At 42.1% G+C, this 20,518-nt stretch overlaps 1 protein-coding gene across 2 annotated transcripts in view; it reads right to left on the bottom strand.

Annotated features, from left to right (window-relative positions):
• The window catches only part of XPO5 (exportin 5), a 74,431-nt gene that overhangs the window by 44,642 nt on the left and 9,271 nt on the right, over positions 1–20,518 (bottom strand). For both annotated transcript variants that reach the window (XM_089529673.1, XM_089529674.1), the window contains exons 6-12: positions 12,279–12,305; positions 8,940–9,125; positions 8,355–8,431; positions 5,115–5,214; positions 2,611–2,694; positions 1,676–1,801; positions 990–1,080 (exon numbers count right to left, since the gene is read on the bottom strand). In XM_089529673.1, coding sequence (XP_089385799.1) covers positions 990–1,080; positions 1,676–1,801; positions 2,611–2,694; positions 5,115–5,214; positions 8,355–8,431; positions 8,940–9,125; positions 12,279–12,305 — 691 coding nt within the window. The remainder of the gene's footprint in view (positions 1–989; positions 1,081–1,675; positions 1,802–2,610; positions 2,695–5,114; positions 5,215–8,354; positions 8,432–8,939; positions 9,126–12,278; positions 12,306–20,518) is intronic.

Genomic DNA, 20,518 nt, shown 5'->3' with positions numbered 1-20,518 from the left:
TTACCAACTGAACACACTCATGCTGAGGCGTTTGCCTGGGATTCCCCATATGAACTTGATTTATAATTTGCACATCAGAAAACATAACTTCTAAGAAATTTATAAATTCTGGCATTATGGGTTTAAGGGGAGCAAATTTAAACTGCATTCTCTTTATATCGCTTGTGTTCTCACACTACCTTCCAAGGCAATTTAATTTAAACTCTTAATTCTCTGTTACCTCCTGCAATGTTCTCCTAGAGGTACTTGAGGCTTCTGTTTGGGTGCACATCCTGAGCTGGACTCTATTTCCCTGATCCTTTCCCTTGTACCACACCTTTTGTTGCTGCTTTTCTCTTTTTTGGTCAGTTATTGGGATTGTATCTCCTTTCTGAAGCAGCCATCTCTTCTGTCTCACTTTCAGCTTGAAGACACAAATCTGCCACAGTGTTATGCTAGCTGAGACGCATGCTTAGCAATGACCAACTGAATGGCTGGATTTTCTTTCTCTAAACTGGGCTCACATACGGTATGTTGGGCAGCAATCACATAAGTAATTCTTAGGGCTGGATCTTCAGTATTTGCCTTTCCTTTTTTTCCTGAACATAATCATAGCTCCTTAGAAGTTTTGGAGTTCACCCCTTCTTTTTCTATGTAAGTGCTGTCCCAACCACTATATCCTGCTTAACTAAAGTACTTTTCTAAATGGAATTACTTAACAGGAAAGTGAAAAAAGTGAAAATAGTGACCTAAAGAGAGATTAATAGCGATTCAGAAACTTGTGCAGCTGGCAAGACAATGCCTCTGAACCCAGAAGCTGCATTTGGTTAACAGGGTTAACAGTAGACTTATGTCCTACAGCAGATAGGAGGCTTGTGCAAGTCAGGCTGCAGCACATCTCTGCTCTGAAGTGGCCCTTCCAAGAGTATGCTGATGCACCATTTAGTCCAAAGTGTATGGAGAAAACATCAAGCTATTCTCAAAATTTACTAGAATAAAAGTAAACATACAATTGAAGAAGCAATTGAAGTCTTCATCACTGTCAAAATCAAATCGAGAATATTCACAACTAGGGCTGTCTGTCTTGGAAGGAAACCCCACCTGCAAAAAGAAGGGACAAGAAGTGAGAGGTGGACCTTGCTCTAATATTTCTAACTCTGATGGAATTCAGACTTTGAAAAGTGGACTTAAAAATAGTAGTTCAGCTTGATGTCTTCCTAGCAAAGTTCTTATGGGAGCTGCAGCAAGATACTGCCAATAATACACTTGTCTGAATATCTCAAAATGCATTAGATCAGAAATATTTCCTTATGGTGCCCCTTTCCAGGTTCAATCAGGGAACAAGTTAAAGGGTCAAGATTTTTAAGGGCCTGCCAATTTAGCTTATAGAAGGAAAATGACCTGACAAAAACAGACGCTTCTTCTTTCCTCTCCGGCAGAGTGTGTCACCAGAGAGTATGTCACAAAATCTCATGTACTATACCAACTGGCAGGACAGCAGCTGGTGGAATTCTGCCTTTTGGTTGAGTCAAATCATCTAATGAAGTGGCATGGCTAGGAATGAAGCCTCCTGATAAGATTCTTTATATTCCAGGAAATTTCTGCCCTAAAACCTGAAAGGCCACAGCTCTTTAAAACATCTATACTGATGCCTTATCACATCATTGTGGAAGGACAGACTCTCATAACACTATACCTTCACTAAATTAGTCATAGATGCCCGCAGATAATTTGGAATAATAGCCAACAACCGAGGATCACGAGACAGGATTTCATGCCGAAGAAGTGCTCCCCATGTGATCTGTGTGGAAGAGCGTAAGAACTAGAGGGAAAACAAGGAATCAATCTATTAGGTTGGAAAACTTTATCAGGAAAACATGATTTCTAATGCTCAATTGGCAAATGGTGGGCAGAGGCCACCCATCTTAAGCATCTGTCAACACTTCTAGCTCAGTTGAAACCAAAGAATAATTCCAGCGATTGTATGACAAAATAATAGATAAAGAAACTTTTGTTCACATCTATATAACACCAAGTTCAACTTGGACTTCAATGAATGCTGGGATCAGAGAAAAGAATACCACATCTCGTTCAAGAGGAAAGAAATTCAGACATATAGTAGTCACTACCATGAATTGCACAAATAACCCAAATCATAATAGACTCTCCGTATGAAAGATTTAGAGCCAGGGCCATGCTGCCACCAACTAAGGGGCTCAACAGATGGCCCAAAGGAGCAACTTCCCGCCACCGCTTTCAGCGCTGGATCGGAGCCATGGCAACCGCATGCTGTGGCCCCGATATGGCGCTTTGTCAGTGCTAAAAAGAATGGCAAAATGCCACTCCTTTTAGTACCGGCAAAAAGGTGCCCTTGCCGCAACGGCCTTTCAGTGCTCCTTTGGCGCAGAGTGCCTCAACGCTGCACCAAAGGAGAAATGTGACGCCACACCCTCATCTTGCCCTGAGGCCGGTGTTAAATGTCAGTCTGTTTAGCCCCTTAGTTTTTTTTTAACTCAAGAAAACACAAGAATGTCTTTTAAAAAATAATTGCGATACTTAAGTTAATTACAGGCAGACAACGCATACTAGTGATTTTATACTCATAGTCCTAGAGGACCTTTACTTACCTACCTGACTAGGATGGGTTGTGAAGGCTAGAAATGACTCAAGGTATTTTTCTAGGTTGGCAGGTGTTTCCACATCTGAATCAGAGCCCTGTTAAAAAGAAAGCACTGATAAAACAATCCTGGATCCTGAAAGAATCCAAATGACCAATTGCCACTTGGCAGCTGCTCAGAATACACTTACAGAATTGTTTTATTTATTTTTTCTTCTCTAAACTGGAATGGAGCCTGACTTGTGGTTCTTGTCTGGAGTCTTGAAACACACAGTTAATTCATCATAATTTCAATTCCAACATATCTACCTTCTAAATCATTTATTATTTCTTTTGCTGTAATTTGATTTTTCACGTAGATTTGCAACCCTACTTTTTTTCTTCTCACCAGCGCTTATAAAGACTTGTCCAGGCTTCCCGTATACTCATTTTCTCTCTCTCTCTCTCTCTCTCTCCTAACAACCACTATTTTATAAACTGCAAGCTTCATGCAGTTAAGTTTTTTGGCAGTTACTAGATGGCTGCTAGCGAAGCAAAACCCGGGGAACACCCAAAGGAATCCACAGGTGAATTGAGACACGTTTCAAGATGCTGAAAATATTAGACTCTTTATTAGTAGAAAAGCCCACAGTGTTGTGACCCACAGCATAAAAATTGATCAATTATAGCAATTTGGTTGCTTTTTTATAAGGTGAAAATATCTCAGCACCTGTCAGGAAAATTCCCAAAGCTGGGGTGGGGGTCAAGAGAGATCACAGAAGAGTCAATATAGATAGCCAATATGTTGTAATGACAGTAATGGCTAGATAGTACTGCAACAAATATAATGGTTTACGCAAATGTTTAGGCAAGGTGACACTTACGTTACTAAAAAATTTAGAAACATAAATTTCTTTCTCTGATCTAGAAGCACTAATTCTTAATCTCAGAAAGATGGTTAAAATTGCTATAACACTCAGTAATGAACCCAGCAAGATATATGGACAATCCTTCAAACACAATATAAGACGATATAATTCACTTAAAGAGTACAGTCAGTTCTTTGTATTCACAGACTCTTCATTCACGGATTCAACCATCCATGAAAATATTTTAAAAAAAATCTTGATTTTGCCATTTTATCCCTAGAACCAAACCCCAGTGGATATCAAGTGTCCACTGTATTACTACTTGTCTTTATATGAGACAGCAAGAGGACTAAACTATTTTCTGTGCCATTTCACAGGATTAATCTGCCACACAAAATTTACAGTAATCACTTTAATACTACAGGTTTAGGCACAGAAGGCTGGGCAGAGTAAAGGCCACATGAGGTTGCCTTATCCAGACATCTAGCCCAGTAGTCTTGACACTGATAGGCAGTGGCTCTTCAGAAACCTCAGGCAGAAATTTCTCCAACCCTACTGTCAGAACGCCCCTGCATTCATATAACCCATTGGTCATTTATATATTCATTTGGGGATTCTGTCAGAGGGATTATTGGTTTAGGGTTTTGTTTAGATATTATTTGATTAAGGACATAATGGGTTTGATATATATTGGTTAGTTAGAATGTACTAGAAGGTGATAGATAGGTGGCTAGCTTCTGTGCTGGCTTATTAGGATTGGAATGTTACAATGTTAGGGAGTTACCCAGCCAGGCAGAGACTGCTCTTGTGTTGGGAGGGGTGAGTTAAACCTTAGGAGTTAAGGCTACTACTTATAGGCTGTTATAGTAATATGTTCATGATGTTAATATATGTTGTTGTTATGTTTAATATGCTAGCATGTAAGTTGGGTTGTGGGATGATGGGATATATAACCATTCTTACATATGTGCATAATTTGTTAAGGTTTTATATTACTTAGTCTAGTGGTGAGGGATGTTTGGGTTTCAAGGCCACAGGTGCAAGGAGGAGATAACGTTTGGTGAGAACTTGATTGTTTTGGGAACAGGCCAGAGAGCTCGGACGAGAGGACACTACGTCATCAGGGTGGAGATTCCTCACTGTGCGGGAAAGACTGATCCAATTAATTAACTTTATTGCTCTATGGGGGTGGGTCTGCTCGTGGGACTATATAACCCATCTGTAACTATGTATCTTCATTCCTGACAAAGAAGTCACTTCTGTTTCCTATACCTTTACCTTTCAATAAAGCTGTTACTTTTTATAAGCACAGTCTCTTGTTGTTTGGGGGTGGCAATTGGGAGCCTGACACCTACTGAGAGACACCAGATACTGAACCTATTTTGCCTGTGAAGTATGTGCTTTACTACTGAATTATTCCCTTTCAAATATAGAAAAGAAAAGAAACTTAAGATCTCCTCCAGGCTTAGCCCTTGTCTTATCAGGCTATTATACAGAACAACTTTCACTTTCATCTGATAAGCATGGAGATATTATTCTAATATTGCTAGCAAAATTCTTATTCTTTCAGATTTTATGGAAATTGATGGAAACTGTATGCAGTATTTCTACCTAGCCATGAAGATTAAATAACAACTTCCAAAAACATAGTCTGTGATAAAGGAACTCACCACCAATGCACATAGCTGGCTGCCCAAAGAACACAAGACTTGGCAAAGTCTCTTCAAAAAAACATAATGCTTTTCTACTAGACCTTCTCCATCAGCTGTCCTAAAAATAAAAGGTGGAGGGAAAAAATCACATATGCAGGCATTCCTCAGTTACAAAGCCTCTGACAAAGAAGATCCTTTTTATACCTGCCGAACCCCTCGTTCCCTCCTTATCCTCTATCTAGTTAGACTATTTTTGGAGCATCAGCAATAGGAAGATGAAGTAGAGCTGGGAAAATACAGACTTTCAGCAATGGGTTGCAATAGCATTTCTGTAGTAAACAATGCAATAAACAAACCTTGAGTTGGAAAAGTGTATGATCATACTCTAGCCTATTCCACTATAGCATGTATGCCTTTGTACGGCAACGTAAATAGCAGCTAACTCCAGAATCCCTTACTGAGCACACGTGAACAGCAAAAGAGACAAAAGGGGAAAGCATGTAATCCTTCTTCACCAGCTACCTCAAGCATGTTTTAAAAAAGTATAAATCTGTAACTTTGGATATCAAAATGGAAATCATAAGCAAAGTAGAAAGAAAAAAGTGGATGCATCTTGGAAGAAACCTTCAAGGGTCTCTAGATGGTTCAAATGGTTCTATTCACATATGCAAGGCTGACTAGAGCTGGTTTTTTTTTCATTTCATGTGTATGATTAGCTTTGAATTAAAATTTGCTGATGTATGTTGAATTCCTCTTGAGTGTAGGAATCCATCCCTATACATTACATATTATGTCTTCTGGTACCAAATTATCTGTTAAAGAAATAATGCCCAGGAACAAATCTACTTCATTAACTAAGGTATAAAGGTGAAGTTAGCCCCTTGACATGAATGTCTAGTTGTAACAGACTGTAGGGGGTGGGTGCTCAACTCTGTTACTAAGCTGAAGAGCCAGCGTTGTCTAAGGACTATGCTGGTGGTCATATGGCCAGCATGACTGCACCGAATGCTGTTACCTTTCCATTAAAGTGCTACCTATTTATCTACTTGCATTTGCATGCTTTCGAATTTCTAGGTTGGCAGAAGCTGGGACTAGTGACAGGAGCTCACCCCATCATGCAGCATTCAGGCCTCGAACTGCCAACCTTCCGATCTTCCGATCATCAGAATTGGCGTCTTAACCGCTAAGCCACCGCATCCCTGCGTATACCTGCATATAAGGTATACCTGCATTATAATTTTTGGTTAGGGAAGAATGTAAATATGACTAAAATCCCTACCTGGAAATGAGAGTGGCTTCCAAGAGCTACAGGAAACATTCCCGGGTCAAGTTCTACTTGCAATAACTTTGCATTTTATGGTTTTGCACAGAATAGGGCACAAAAGTTGGCATTGGAAGGAAAAGCTCATTTTTACTGAGCTGTTATAAAGCACAATTATCTTTTGACAAAACAAAATTCTGCAAGAGGTAAGGTATTAGCTGAATCACTACACCAAATATACTATCTAGGAACTACTGCTAGATTATTTTATCATAATCAGTTTTGCATCATGAAGGAAAACTGTAGTATTAAATCTAGCATCTGTTATGGCAAATGCCAGCTCACTCCATTCAAGAGCACATCCCAGAAACATAATCTCTGTACTGGGAAAATTATTTTAAGATCAGGAATCAGGACACATTGTTCTCATCTAGTGAGCAACATGAGGCTCTTAGAATCTTTCTGAAAGGATCCTGAAACTACAAAGGATGCCCGTATTTATATGTTTAATATGCCTGTGTATATAAATCAAAATCAAAAGCTTCTTATTCTACACATTTTGCCTCCTTAAAAAATCACATATACAACAGCTTGCAGTGATCACAGCAGAATGCTACATGTGTGCTTGCTGTCCCAATGCTGAACGGAAAACGTCAAGGGTGTACCCTTACCTCACCCCTCACTTGTTCTTTTTAAAAAAAAATGAAGCCCCCTTGACCTATGAGGAGCGATTCTGTCAGCCTTTACTCCCTCCTGACCTGTTCTATGCCCAGGATAGATCTCATTCCCCCCATAACAGGAATTAACTTCTGGTTTTGAAAAAAGACCCTCTGCAGGGCCTATATCATGCTGGCCTACACGCCCAGATCTTGTAAAATCCCTCAGACTTTTGGATGTTAGAACGTTCCTGAATTATACCAACACAACGACTATCAATCCGAACTTATGAATATTGATTTCTAGCCTCATCTTGCAGCTGTCCTTCAAGACTGTTGGAGGTACAGCTAGTATGGAATGCAGATTCTCAGCTCTTCTGGGTGCTAGAAGATTAGAATGGAACACAGCTGTATCAGCTGCACTAGTTGCCAGTGTGTTTTTGAATTCAGTTCAAAGTCTGCTTGTTACCTGGCCATTCAAAAGCTTGGAAGAAGGCTATCTGAATGAGTGTCTCACTAGTATAGACCAGTACAGGCCACCCTGGACCTTGCACAGACCCTGTTTATGTGCCTAACAACAAGACCTATTTGGTTGGCAGTAGATGGTGGTGGCTTTGCAGCTAAGAAACACCTCGCCTCTGAAAGTGTCTTTGGTTCTCTCACTGATTAAAATAACACATTGAAACAAATTAAAACAGTTCAAACCATGTACAGTTACAAACTGAATAAAACCATTAGGCCCCAATGACTTGAATATTTTTTTTTAACTTGGCACCAAAATGAAGCCAACATTGATACCAGCCAGAGAAGGCATTTCACAACTGGGGTGCGAGACAGAGAAGGCTCTTTTTCATGTTCTCACACAATATATTACTGCACTGCTGGACCACAAAAGAGGGATCCTTCAGCATTCCTCAGGGAGGAAATATATAGGGAGAGGCACTACTTCAGTCACTGAGGTCCCAAGCCATTTAGAGCTTCATATGTTACTACATGTTTTATTGTTGCTATTGACTTTTTAAAGATTATCTGTATTTTTTTCTTTATGTCAGTTTATACTTTTTAAAAAAGATGTATATACTTCTCTAAATTTGTAAACTGCACTGAAATGAAATGTGTGTCTTGAAAGACAGAATGTAAACAGATAAAGAATTGGCTTGAGGTGGAGCATTCTATGGTGTGGGTTTGGCAGCTCTGCCTACCCCTGAGCCAAGAACATATACTGATGGTCACTTACATAGGCTATGATGGGGGTGACACAATATGTTATGTTAAATTTAGGGCAGCTCATTTTCATTAAGCATTCATCATGTGTTCACAATAGTTGACAATACTACTCACTGAGCAGCAGAGAGTATGTAGTGCATGGCAACATCCCCAAATAAAACCATCAAGGGCTTGCGATCCTCCAATTTCCCCTATGAAAAAAGCATAGGAAATCTTTGTCAAAGCATACCTGATGTGAAGTTTTCAAGAACAAGTAGAAGTTGAAAATGTAGTTGTTACAAGCAAGTGGAAGCTTCTTCTGCTCACATAAGTGATGCAAAATACAAAAACAAACAATATGCCAATAGTTAACTCTGCACATTTCCCCCCATTCTTAGTGCTGCCACAGGTAATGTATGATATCAGTGTTACAATCCCACTATGGGAGAAAGGCAGGATATAAATACTGGAACTAAATCAATAAAATAAATAATTACAATAAAGGGAATCGTCCAATGAAAAAATCTCCCCTGCTGAACAAATGCCCTCTAGATAAGGTTAGATAAATGGAGAGTCCAGAGTTGTGCAGACCAGGAGAAACTCTTAGTAGGAAAAAAAGTGACTTCATGGCTTTACAGTGCTCAGTCTTATTTCATATCCATGGAGCCAGTTCATGTACAAAGATCCTTCATGAAAGAGACAAAGAGAAGAGAAACTCACTTTCCTGCTGACCACGATCAAAAGGCATTCTGCTGCTCCAACTTGAAGTTCTGGCTCATTCAAAAGCAGGCACAACATCTCTAAGAGCTTGCAGTTATCTGCAGTGATGTGATTCATAGCCACCCAATCAATGTAGCCAGCCAGAGTATTGAGTGCTGCTATCCCTACTCGACAATTTGCTTGTGCCTGTGGACAGACAGCAATTGAAAAGTCAGACAACAATTGATTCTGTAACTTGCTTCACAAAGTACTTACAGCAGATCACAGAGCAAGCACACTGACTTGCCCAAATAAATTTTAAAATTTGCTAGGTTCTAGCTTTGGTTGCAAGACACTCAGTAATATGAAACACATTTCCCCTATAGATAGATGGTCAGTATACACCATTGGAGTAATTTTCTCAAAATTCCCATACAAGTATTTGAACACTGGTAGAGAAAAATCAATTTAGGATATATTAGAGATGGATTTTTTTAAAGAAATTTTAAAGCCACAAAAAATATTTTTCTCTGATTTTTTTCCAGAAAAAAAACCCCCAGAACTTGGGGGAACACTGAAATAAATGCCATATTTATTTTCAGATCAAATACAGTGGCGCCTCCGCATACGCGGACTTTTTATAAGCGGCTTTGAGCGTATGCGCTCAAGCCGCTGGGCACGCGCGGGGCGGAAGGGGTGGTGCGTCCCATTCAGTTGAATGGGCGCGCGCGCCTGTTGCGCCCCGCACACCTCCGCGCCGCCGTGCACGAGCCCCATTGTTTACAATGGGGCTCGAGCATAGGCAGAAATCGCCATACGCAGTGGGATCTGGAACGGATCCCCGCGTATGGCGAGGTTCCACTGTACACACTTACTTTACTCCTTCAGGAAGATAAATCCTTTCTTTTTATACCTGAGCATATAAAATTATACTATTGGATCTATTTGTAGAATTTAAGCATATACATACCTTCAGTTTGTACAAGCAAAATTGTGAAAATGTTGTATACTAAACAAGGGCCACTGCTTACCCCAAACATATGCATCTTACTTTTTGTCATCTAATAAGTAGAAGGGGGAAACTTGAAATGCTTTTGGACATAAATAGTCGCTAAGGGCCAAAGCAGACAGCCTGGAAGGCGTGATCTCTGGCCACAATTGTTTCGGGACCATGACAAGCGCACGTCCCACCCCCGATGCAGGCCACAGCCACAGTCTCAAACAGGCCACCTTAGGCAGCCTTGGAGCAGCTTCTGGCTGCTTTGGGGGAGTGTTATCTAAATGCCACACCCCCAAAGTGTCTGGAAACTGCTTTATTTAGCTCTTCTGTTTTGGCCTAGCTTGATGACTAGGCTAGCATATTTGGATATGAAGTGTAATACAAAGTTGAAACTATGGAACTTTTCAATATTGTTTTATCATAAGCAAAAGCCTTCCTTAGTATGCTGTTGTCATGATGAGTACATCTTGTGCATCTTGTGTGCTGAACATAGTTATAATTCATAGGAATTACAGTTCTCTAATTCTTCATACAGTACTATGAAGTTCATAGCATTTCAAATAAATAAAACTTTATTTTAAATGAGAAAATATTGTATTAAAGTTTTTTTATGTTCCCCAAACTTTTCCCCATTTTTTCTCCTTTAGAAATGAACATTTATCCTTAGAAAAAATGTGCCAATTTTTCTGTTTTGTTTTCTGAATTCATCTCTAGGATGGTTTCATTTTCCTTCCAACTTTACTATCATGCTTCTCCCAAAGAAAATGAACACATCTTCTTCACTGTTAGTCCACTTGAATGAAATGCTAATTCAGGCTGCATCCACAATGCAGAAATAATCTAGTCTGATACACTTTAACTGCCATGGGTCAATGCTATGGAATTCTAGGGTTTGTGGTTTGTTGTGACACCAGAGCTCTCTGACAGAGAAGGATAAATGTCTCACAATACAATTCCCAGAATTCCATAGCATAGAGCCCTGGCAGTTAAAGTGGGGTCTGCAGTGTGGATGCAGCTTTACTAATGCTTAAGATCTTTTTTTATGTACAGTCGGCCCTAACCTCCATTTGCAAATAATGTGGAAAATTTGCAAATAAGGCAAGCCCCACCCATCCCGTCCTCCAATGGCTGGGACAGCTGTAGACAGCTGTCTCAGGCACCAGAGGAGAAAATGCGCAGAGCTTGCTCTCCTGTGGGCTTCCCTAGTCCCTCCTCCAATGACCGGGATAGCTGGCTACAGCTATCCCAGGCATGGGGGGAGGATGGGGTGGGCAGACCTCTCATGCGGGATCCCCTGGTCCCTCCTCTCTCTACAGCTATCCCAGGCACAGGAAGAGGGACTAGAGGAGCTTGCTCAAGAGCTCTGACCACTTCCTCCCATGCCTGGGATAGCTGTAGGCAGTTTTCCTAGGCATGGGGTGGGCGGCGTTTGTGCCTCTCAGATTGCAAATAACCAAATTCGCAAATCCCAAATCCGTGAATATGAAGGGCCAACTTATACACAGGTGAAATCCAATACCATACAAGAAGAGTTTTGGCTCACATGGCAGGTCCCTCTCTTTCCCATTTTGAAGCCCTACCATCCAAAATCTGCTACAGAGGGTGTGCCAATCCTTTGGAATATATTTTGACAAATTGTAGGGGATTGGAAGGGAAACATGCTTTCCCTTTCCATTACCAGAAACGATTTCATCAAGGAGAGATTACAACTGGCTACTACCCATGAGTTTTACTGTACAGTGCACCCGCGCCATACGCAGGCGCGCCATACGCGGACTTGAGCGTACGCACTCAAGCCGCGGCGCGCACGTGGGGCGGAAGGGGCGGCACGTCCCATTCAATTGAATGGGAGCGCGCGTCCGTTGCGCCCTGTGCGCGCCTGCGCCACCGCGCACGAGCCCCATTGTTTTTAATGGGGCTCGAGCATAGGCGGAATTCGCCTTATGCGGAGGGATCCGGAACGGATCCCCGCGTAAGGCGAGGACGGACTATATTTGTATTTTACCTATTAAGTCCCCCATATCCACAGATTTTTTATCTATGGATTCAAGCATCCACAGCTTGAATACATTTTAAAAATATATAAATTCTAAAGAGCAAACCTTGATTTTGACATTTTATATAAGAAACCCCATTTTACTATGTCATTGTATTTAATGGGACTTGAGCATTCACGGATTTTGCCCAACTCCAGCAGATAGCAAGGGCCCACCGTATTGATCTAAGTTGCAGATGAGACTAGTTTATTACAGGGATCTAAAAAACTGAACTGTTAAATGAAGGTCATGGCTACTGAACAAGAGTTTGGCGACACAGTGAATAGGAAAACATTTTGTGCTTCTTACTCTGGCTTGACTTACTTTTGATTCTTGAGATGCATCCACTTTCTGAAAGAAGAAAAGAATAAAGCTGAATGAGTTACTGAAATACATGGGGGTTTCTCATTACCTCTTTAGAGTCCCCTTCTTATTACAGAGAATAAAACCAAAGGCTTTTCCACTAAATTCCTCTTTAGTGAAAGAAGAAACAGGCTCAGATTTTAACATCATTTGATTCAAAGAAAAAATCATAAGTTCAAGTGAATTTAAAGAGAATGAACAATATATCAATATCTTGGACTCAGGAGCTGAGTAGAAAGACGGGAAAAACGAGGTTGATCTCAGTTTTTCCCAAAACAGTTGGAAATTTCGTTGTCCTCATGACCTGCTCCCAAGGCAGGCCGAACACCCACAAGCAGTCTGGACCACACAACGTCAAGCTGCACCTCGTTTTTTCTTTTCTTTTTGCCTTCCCACCATACATGCACATCATCGCAAGAACAAATCACCCATAACTACCAATTACCTCCCTTTCCCCACCTAGCTGCCATCCCATTGGCCCGACAACACAGATGCACAAGTGACAAATTGCCTGTACAGTGCATCAGTGCACTCAATAACACATTTGATACAAACATTTAGTTCCTTTTTGTTTCCTGCAACCAAATTTTATAAGAAGGGAAGAGCCAGAGGTGCTACTTAAGTTTCAGTAGAGCTGGACATTATGTCTGCAGTAATTTATCAGTTGAAAAAAGAAATTTTATTTTGACCGTATTGCTTAGAGGTAACTGGGGTACAGAGGTTGATGCTCTAATTTGCGCTAATGTATATTGTCCACCTAATTAAACTGGGAGCTCAAGGTTCTTTTCGGATGAACTGAAAGTGGCTCTGAATCTTTGTGAGATACAGTATCCTAAAACAACCAAGCTCTTGGCATGAACTATAATGAGAGTTTTTACCTTATTGTTGGGTTTTTTGGACAAAGTGATAAATAAAGAAGGTAGGACTTTGAGTTAACCTGCCTGTGCTTGATATGCCTTCACAGCAGTTCATGGGATAATTCTAATGGATATCATGCATTACCTAACAGCAGAGTATGTAGTGTTATTGATTACATCTTCTGCTCTTCAAAGTTATAGACCTATAGCAGTGATGGCGAACCTATGGCACGCGTGCCTGAGGTGACACTCAGAGCCCTCTCTGTGGGCACATGTCCCATCGTCCCAGCATAGAGTTTGCCACAGTTTGTTACTAGAAAGCCAGAGGGACATGGCACTTTGCAATAAATAAGTGGCTTTTGGGTTGCAGTTTGTGCACTCGGCCTCTAAAAGGTTCACCATCACTGACCTATAGGATGAGCTAGAATATTTTAGACCACTCAAAAAGTTATCATTTACGTATCCTTCCGTACATTTCCACATCAGCCCCTCAACGGCTCCCTCCACCTATTGATCTGGCAGAGGGAACAATAATTATGGGGGGGGGGGGACTTTAAGTAGTCTTCTTCTGCTGAACATTCAGTCCAAGAGCATCTGAATAATTCTTATCTTTTGAATGTAAATCAGAACATTGTGAAATCATACATGGATCCTGTATTATGGCTATTTTTGTAGCCTTAAGGCCACTTTTAACGAAAATGGTCCATCAGCCTAGAATTGCCTCTGGCAAAGTGGACTGGTATGATAATGTTTGTTGCTGTTGTTGTTTTGTGCAGCTAAAAAGAATCTGGCTCAACTAACCAGAAGGGTAAGGCAGAAATAACTGAAAGCTAATTTAGAAACAATGGCTTCCTGCTGCATTATTTATAAAGCTTTATTAAGGAAGAAAGAAAAAAGACATGCTGAGGACATGCTCAGTGGAAGGAGTTGGAGATGGCAACTCTGTGGAAGAATGAAAGATGCTTTTGGAATTTGATCTCAATATCAGTATATTATTGGAAGACTCAGCTACAAAACAGCACAGAGGTCATCCCATACTATACTGATTTTTTTTCTATTCTAGAGGTGCCAGGCTGGTAATTGCAGTATTGGAAGTGTGTTTAGGGAAAGTAGTTGCTCAAATGCAATATGGTATTGAGATCCAGGGGGTGGGGAATCATAGTAATCTGGAGATCTGTCAGAACAAGTTTTTGAGGTACTTGTTGGCAGTTCCTCTAGGAACTCCAGCTGCATTCCTCAGGACAGAGACATGTGTGGTATCTGTAAAAGATAGGGCTGAGATGGCAGCTCTTTTGTATTATAAGAGTGTCTTTGACATGACAGAGGACCACGTCCCTAAATAAAATAAATATTTTTTATCTTTCCTGGAGTTAAAAACAAGCTGAGGGACTGGATCTATAAACTGGATAATGATCAGAACTTTCTGTGTGCCTTCAAGTCATTTCTGGAGGGGTTTACTTGGCAAGGTTTTCTCAGAGTGGGGGTCCCCTCTGTCTTCTTTAGAGATTAAGAGAGTGTGGCTTGCTCAAGCTCACTCAGTGGATTTCCATGGTTGAATGGGGATTCAAACCCTGGTCTCCAGTTATAGTCCAACATGTAAACCGTTACCCCATGCTGGCCTGCACGCTGTAGATTCAGAAGCATTAATATTTATGGGATGATTGTTTCAGATGAGGTACCAATCCAACTATTTCTCAGACAGAAAGGACTTTAAGAGAGACCGGATTCACTACAGAAACTGATGTTCTAGCTAGCAACACCATACCAAGAATATATATCTTGCATAACCAAATGACACATTAGTAACTGAAGACAGCTGATAGTTAATGCTACTTCATGCATCCTAAGAGCTCCTGGTCAAAACCTCATACTGGGTCTTTGTTAACAGCAAAATCATGAATTGTTATTATTATTATTATTATTATTATTATTAACCTTTATTTATGAAGCGCTGTAAATTTACACAGCGCTGTACATGCAATCTTTTTAGTTAGATGGTTCCCTGCCCTCGGGCTTACAATCTAAAAAGACATGACACAGAAGGAGAAGGGAGTGGTGGTGGGAAAGGGTAAGAGGTCCAGCAGTTCCTCTCTACCTCCGAGGTCTGGACCAAGGCAGATGGACTGGAGGGAGGGCTTGGCTTCAGAATGGAAGGTTAATCTTCATCCAGGGAAAACACATACTCTCAAGTAGGATAATACATATACAATACATAGCAATACAGGAAATGGTTCAATAAACAGGCAACAAAAGAATATCACATAGTAAGCGACAATTATGCAATGCCTGGGAAGGCTTCTCTGAACAGGATGGTTTTCAACTCCGTTTTGAAGCTAGTTAAAGAAGTGATGGCTCTTGCTTGTGGGGGAAGAAGGTTCCAGGAGTGAGGGGCAGCAAGTGAAAAGGGGCGAATCCGGGATGGGGCAGAGGAAATCCTGGGCTGAGACAGGAACCCTTGACTACCAGAACGGAGGGCCCGAGTGGGAAGGTGAGGAGAAAGAAGGTCTGATAAGTAAGGAGGGGCCAGTCCATGGAGGGCTTTGAATGTCGACAGCAGGAGCTTATACTGAATGCGGAAAGGGAGAGGGAGCCAGTGAAGGGATGCCAACACAGGAGAGATGTGGTCAGAGCGGTGAGTGGAAGTAATAATACGTGCAGCTGAATGCTGGACAGAGATTAAAGGACGGAGGTGATAAAGAGGAAGCCCGGCCAGGAGGACGTTACAGTAATCCAGTCGTGAGATCACTAGGGCATGGACCAGGATCTTGGCAGTAGAGGCAGAGAGATATGGTCGGATTTTGGCAATATTGTACAAAAAGAATCTACAAGCCTTGGCTGTGGTCTGGATCTGAGGGATACACTACAGAGAAGAGTCAAAGATAAAACCAAGACTGTGGGCTTGCTGGACTGGTTGAATAGAAATGTTGTCCACAGAGACAGAAAAGGAGTGTTGAAGGGTGGGCTTAGGAGGAAGGACAAGAAGCTCCATCTTGGACATGTTGAGCTTCAAACGCCGATGGCACATCCACTGCGAGACAGTTGTAAAGCAAGACGAGACTTGCTGTTCAAGCCTTGGAGAAAGGTCAGGGGCAGAAAGATACAGCTGGGTGTCATCAGCATACAGATGGTAGGAAAAACCAAAAGAGCTTTCCTAAGGACAGTGTGTAGAGAGAAAACAGAAGGGGACCCAGAACAGAGCCCTGGGGAACTCCAACAGATAAGGGAACAGGAGAAGAAGTCGGACCCCCTGCAACTACTGCAAAAGATCGGCCAGACAAGTAAGATCTAAACCAGTTGAGAACAGAGTCTGAGAACCCAAGGTCAGAGAGTATGTCAATTAGGAGACAGTGATCAACAGTGTCGAATGCTGCAGCCAAATCGAGAAGGATGAGAACAGAGTAAAGGCCATTAGCCTTGGCCTGTAAAAGGTCATTCAAGATCTTAGTGAGAGCTGTCTCTGTGGAATGCCTTGGGTGGAAACCAGACTGAAAGGGATCAAGGATGGAGTTGGTTTCAAGAAACTTGTAGTAAAATTGTAGTAAAAGGGTTGTCACACTCTTAACTACCTTACTAAATGTGGGCTAGAGAATAAATACATTTTGAAATTATTATTATTATTAACCTTTATTTATAAAGCGCTGTAAATTTACACAGCGCTGTACATACAATCTTTTAGTCAGATGGTTTCCTGCCCTCAGGCTTACAATCTAAAAAGACACGACACAAAAGGAAAAGGGAGTGGTGGTGGGGAATAGGATCAGGTCCAGCAGATCTTCTCCACCTCTGAGGCCTGGACCAAGGCAGATGGACTGGAGGAAGGGCTTGGCTTCTTAATGAATGGTTAAAAGGAGGCTTCCTGGGTCAGAGAGGGGCTCGCCTCTGGGAACGCTTCTCTAAACAATATAGTCTTTAACTCAGTTTTGAAACTGGGTAGAGAAGTGATGAGGTGTGCATGTGGGGGAAGAAGGTTCCAGGAGTAAGGGGCAGCAAGCGAGAAGGGACGAATTCGGCAGGGGGCAGTGATAGTCCTACACTGTGACAGGAGACCTTGACTACCAGAGCGGAGGGTGCGAGTAGGAATGTAAGGAGAAAGAAGGTCAGATAAGTAAGGAGGGGCCAATCCATGGAGGGCTTTGAAAGACAATAACAAAAGCTTATACCGGATGTGGAAGGGGAAGGGGAGCCAATGAAGGGAGGATAATAGAGGAGAAATATGGTCAAAGCGGTGAGTGGATGTGACAATACGGGCAGCTGAATATTGGACAGAGATTAAAGGATGGAGGTGCGAAAGAGGAAGCCCTGTTAGAAGGAGGTTACAATAATCTAGTCGCAAAACCACTAGGGCAGGGGTAGGCAACCTTTTTGAGCCGGGGGCCAGGTTGCTGTCCCTCAGACAACTAGGAGGCCGAAGCCAAAAAATAAATAAATAATTAAATAATTTTTTTAAAAATTAAATATATAAATAAACCAGGACAAATGTAGGACAAAATTTTCAAATGGAAGATACTTTTTTTAAAAAAATGGAGGACACATGAAAAAAATTGCTGATTTTTAAAAAAATGTTAATATAAATGCATGTTTCTGAGGCTTCTATAGACAATTGCCCCCCAAAGGCCGCGGCAGCAATCGGTGTCAGGACTGGGCTGGAGCGGTCCCAAGGCCTTGCCGGGCCGCATCCGGCCCGTGGGCCGCAGGTTGCCTACCCCTGCACCAGGGCATGGACCAGAGTCTTGGCAGTAAAGATTGAGAGGAATGGATGGATCTTGGCAATGTTGTGGAGAAAGAATCTACAGGCCTTGGCGGTGGCCTGGATCTGGGGAATAAATGACAGAGAAGAGTCAAAAATGAAGCCAAGACTGCGGGCTTGATGAACCGGTTGAATAGAAGTGTCGTCGACAGAAACAGAAAAGGAATAATGAAGGGTGGGTTTAGGTGGAAAGACGAGAAGCTCAGTCTTAGACATGTTGAGCTTCAAGCGCCGAAGCCGCATCCACTGAGAGATGGCAGTCAGACAAGAAGAAACTTGCTGTTCAAGCCTCGTCGAAAGGTCAGGGATGGAGAGATACAGCTGAGTGTCGTCAGCGTACAGATGATAGGAGAAACCAAAAGAACTGATGAGTTTACCTAGGGACAGTGTGTATAGAGAGAACAGAAGGGGACCCAAGACAGAGCCCTGGGGAACTCCAACAGACAGGGGAACAGAGGATGAAGTCTGACCACCCGTGACCACTGCAAAAGATCTATCTGACAAGTAAGATTTAAACCAGTCGAGAGCAGAGTCGGAGAACCCAAGGTCAGAAAGTAAATCAACCAGGAGACAGTGATCAACAGTGTCAAAGGCCACAGACAAATCAAGAAGAATGAGAATAGAGTAGAGGCCGTTTGAGATCGTTTGAGATCTTGGTGAGGGCTGTCTCTGTAGAGTGCCGTGGGCGGAAGCCAGACTGGAAAGGGTCCAGGATGGAGTTGGTTTCAAGAAACTTAATACAGCGAGAATAAACGACCCGTTCTAGGACCTTAGAAAGAAAAGGAAGAAGAGAAATTGGACGATAGCTAGACAAAGAAGAGGGGTCGAGAGAGGGTTTCTTCAGAATTGGGGAAATGAGAGCATATTTGAAGTCAGAAGGGAAGGAACCCATAGAGAGAGAGAGAGAGATTAAAGATATAGAGGAGCGAGGGCAGAAGAGAAGGGGCTATAGAGATTAGGAGATGGGAGGGAATAGGATCAAGAGAACAGGTAGTAGGTTTGGAAGAATTTAGCAGCGTTGAGAGTTCATCCAGAGAAACAGGGGGAAACCCAGAGAGTTTATTAGTAGAAGGTACCAGGAGGTTAGTGGTAGGAGGCAAGTCGGGAGGAACTATTTCAGATCGAATAGTAGTGACTTTAGTGATGCAGTAGTTGGCGAAGTCAGTGGGGGAAAATGATGAGAAGACAGGGGGAGAGGAAGGTTTTAGTAGTGTATTGACGCAGGAGAACAAACGCTGCGGACGTCTCTCATTAGCGCATATCAGCGATTTAAAATAGTTCTGTTTCGCCATAGACAGAGCACGTGAAAAAGATAAAAGGATGAATTTATAATGAATGAAATCGGCCCGTTCCCTAGACTTTTTCCAAAGACGTTCGGCCGCTCGAGAGCAGGACCGGAATAACCTGATAGTGGGAGTGAGCCAGGGCTGAGGCCTAGTCATGGGGGAAGACACACGTACAGATACAGGAGCAAAGCTGTCGAGAGTTGAAGAAAGAGTGGAATTAAATAAAGATATTGCTGAATCAGCAGTCCCCAAAATCTAGAGAAGAGAGAGATGAATTCAAAGTCTGACTGAGATGGTCAGAGTTAACAGACTGAAGGTCGCGGAAATGGCGCTGGACAGTACGATGAGGAGGTGGGATATAAGTAAGAGTAAAAGAAATTAAATGATGGTCAGACAATGGAAAATCAGATGCCAGGTAGTCGGAAATGACACACTTAGCAGCAAGAATTAGGTCGAGACAGTGACCAGAGGAATGGGTTGAGGAGTTAGAATGAGGTTGAAGGCCAAAAGAAGCAAATAGGGATCTAAGGCGAGATGAAGAAGGATTGTTGGGATTGTCAAGGTGAATATTAAAGTCACCTAGGATTAGAGGAGGGACTGTATCAGATAGAAAAAACATCAGCCAAGATTCAAAGTCAGATAGGAACTAGGTAGCAGAACCAGGAGGGCGATAGATGACAGCAACTCGGAGCTGTAAAGGAAAAAAAGAGTCAAATACAGTGAGACTCGAATGAAGAGAAACAATAGCTGGGGGGAAAAGAAAGAACTTGAAACTGGCAGGAATTGGATAATAGTATACTGACCCCTCCTCCTTGACCCTCAGGGCGGCTTGTGTGAGTGAATGAGAGACCGCCAAAAGAAAGGGCAGCGGAGGTAGCAGTATCATGGGCAGGGAGCCAGGTTTCAGTAAGAGCGAGAAGGTTAAATGATCTAGAGAGAAAAAGATCATGGACAGCAGTCACTTTCGGAGCAACAGAGCAACAGTTCCAGAGTGAACAGAGGAATGGAAGCTGGGAGATAGGAAGAGGTTGGATAGGGATCAGGTTAGGAGAGATGCGTGGAGCCATGGGAAGGAAAGGATTCAGTAAGCGATAATCAAAAGAAGAGAAGATAACAATGACAAAAATAGGAATATAATAGCCAACTATACTTGATAATATTGCCTAAATACCACAAGGCACAAGGGATTTAATAGAGAAGGAAGGGGTGGGACTGGAAGCCTTTGTTCAAGGTCCCAGCTGCTGGGAGTGATGGAAGGAGAGGTGGCTGATGGATGGAGGGAAGGAAAGCTCTATCCCTTGAGGCAGGCCC

The sequence above is a fragment of the Sceloporus occidentalis genome, unplaced genomic scaffold, assembly GCF_023333645.1.
Source record: "Sceloporus occidentalis isolate IW3139 unplaced genomic scaffold, rSceOcc1.0.p SCAF_6, whole genome shotgun sequence".
Classification (NCBI taxonomy): domain Eukaryota; kingdom Metazoa; phylum Chordata; class Lepidosauria; order Squamata; family Phrynosomatidae; genus Sceloporus; species Sceloporus occidentalis.
The sequence above is the reverse complement of the archived record's forward strand: the minus strand, read 5'-3'. Positions and strand labels throughout refer to the sequence as shown.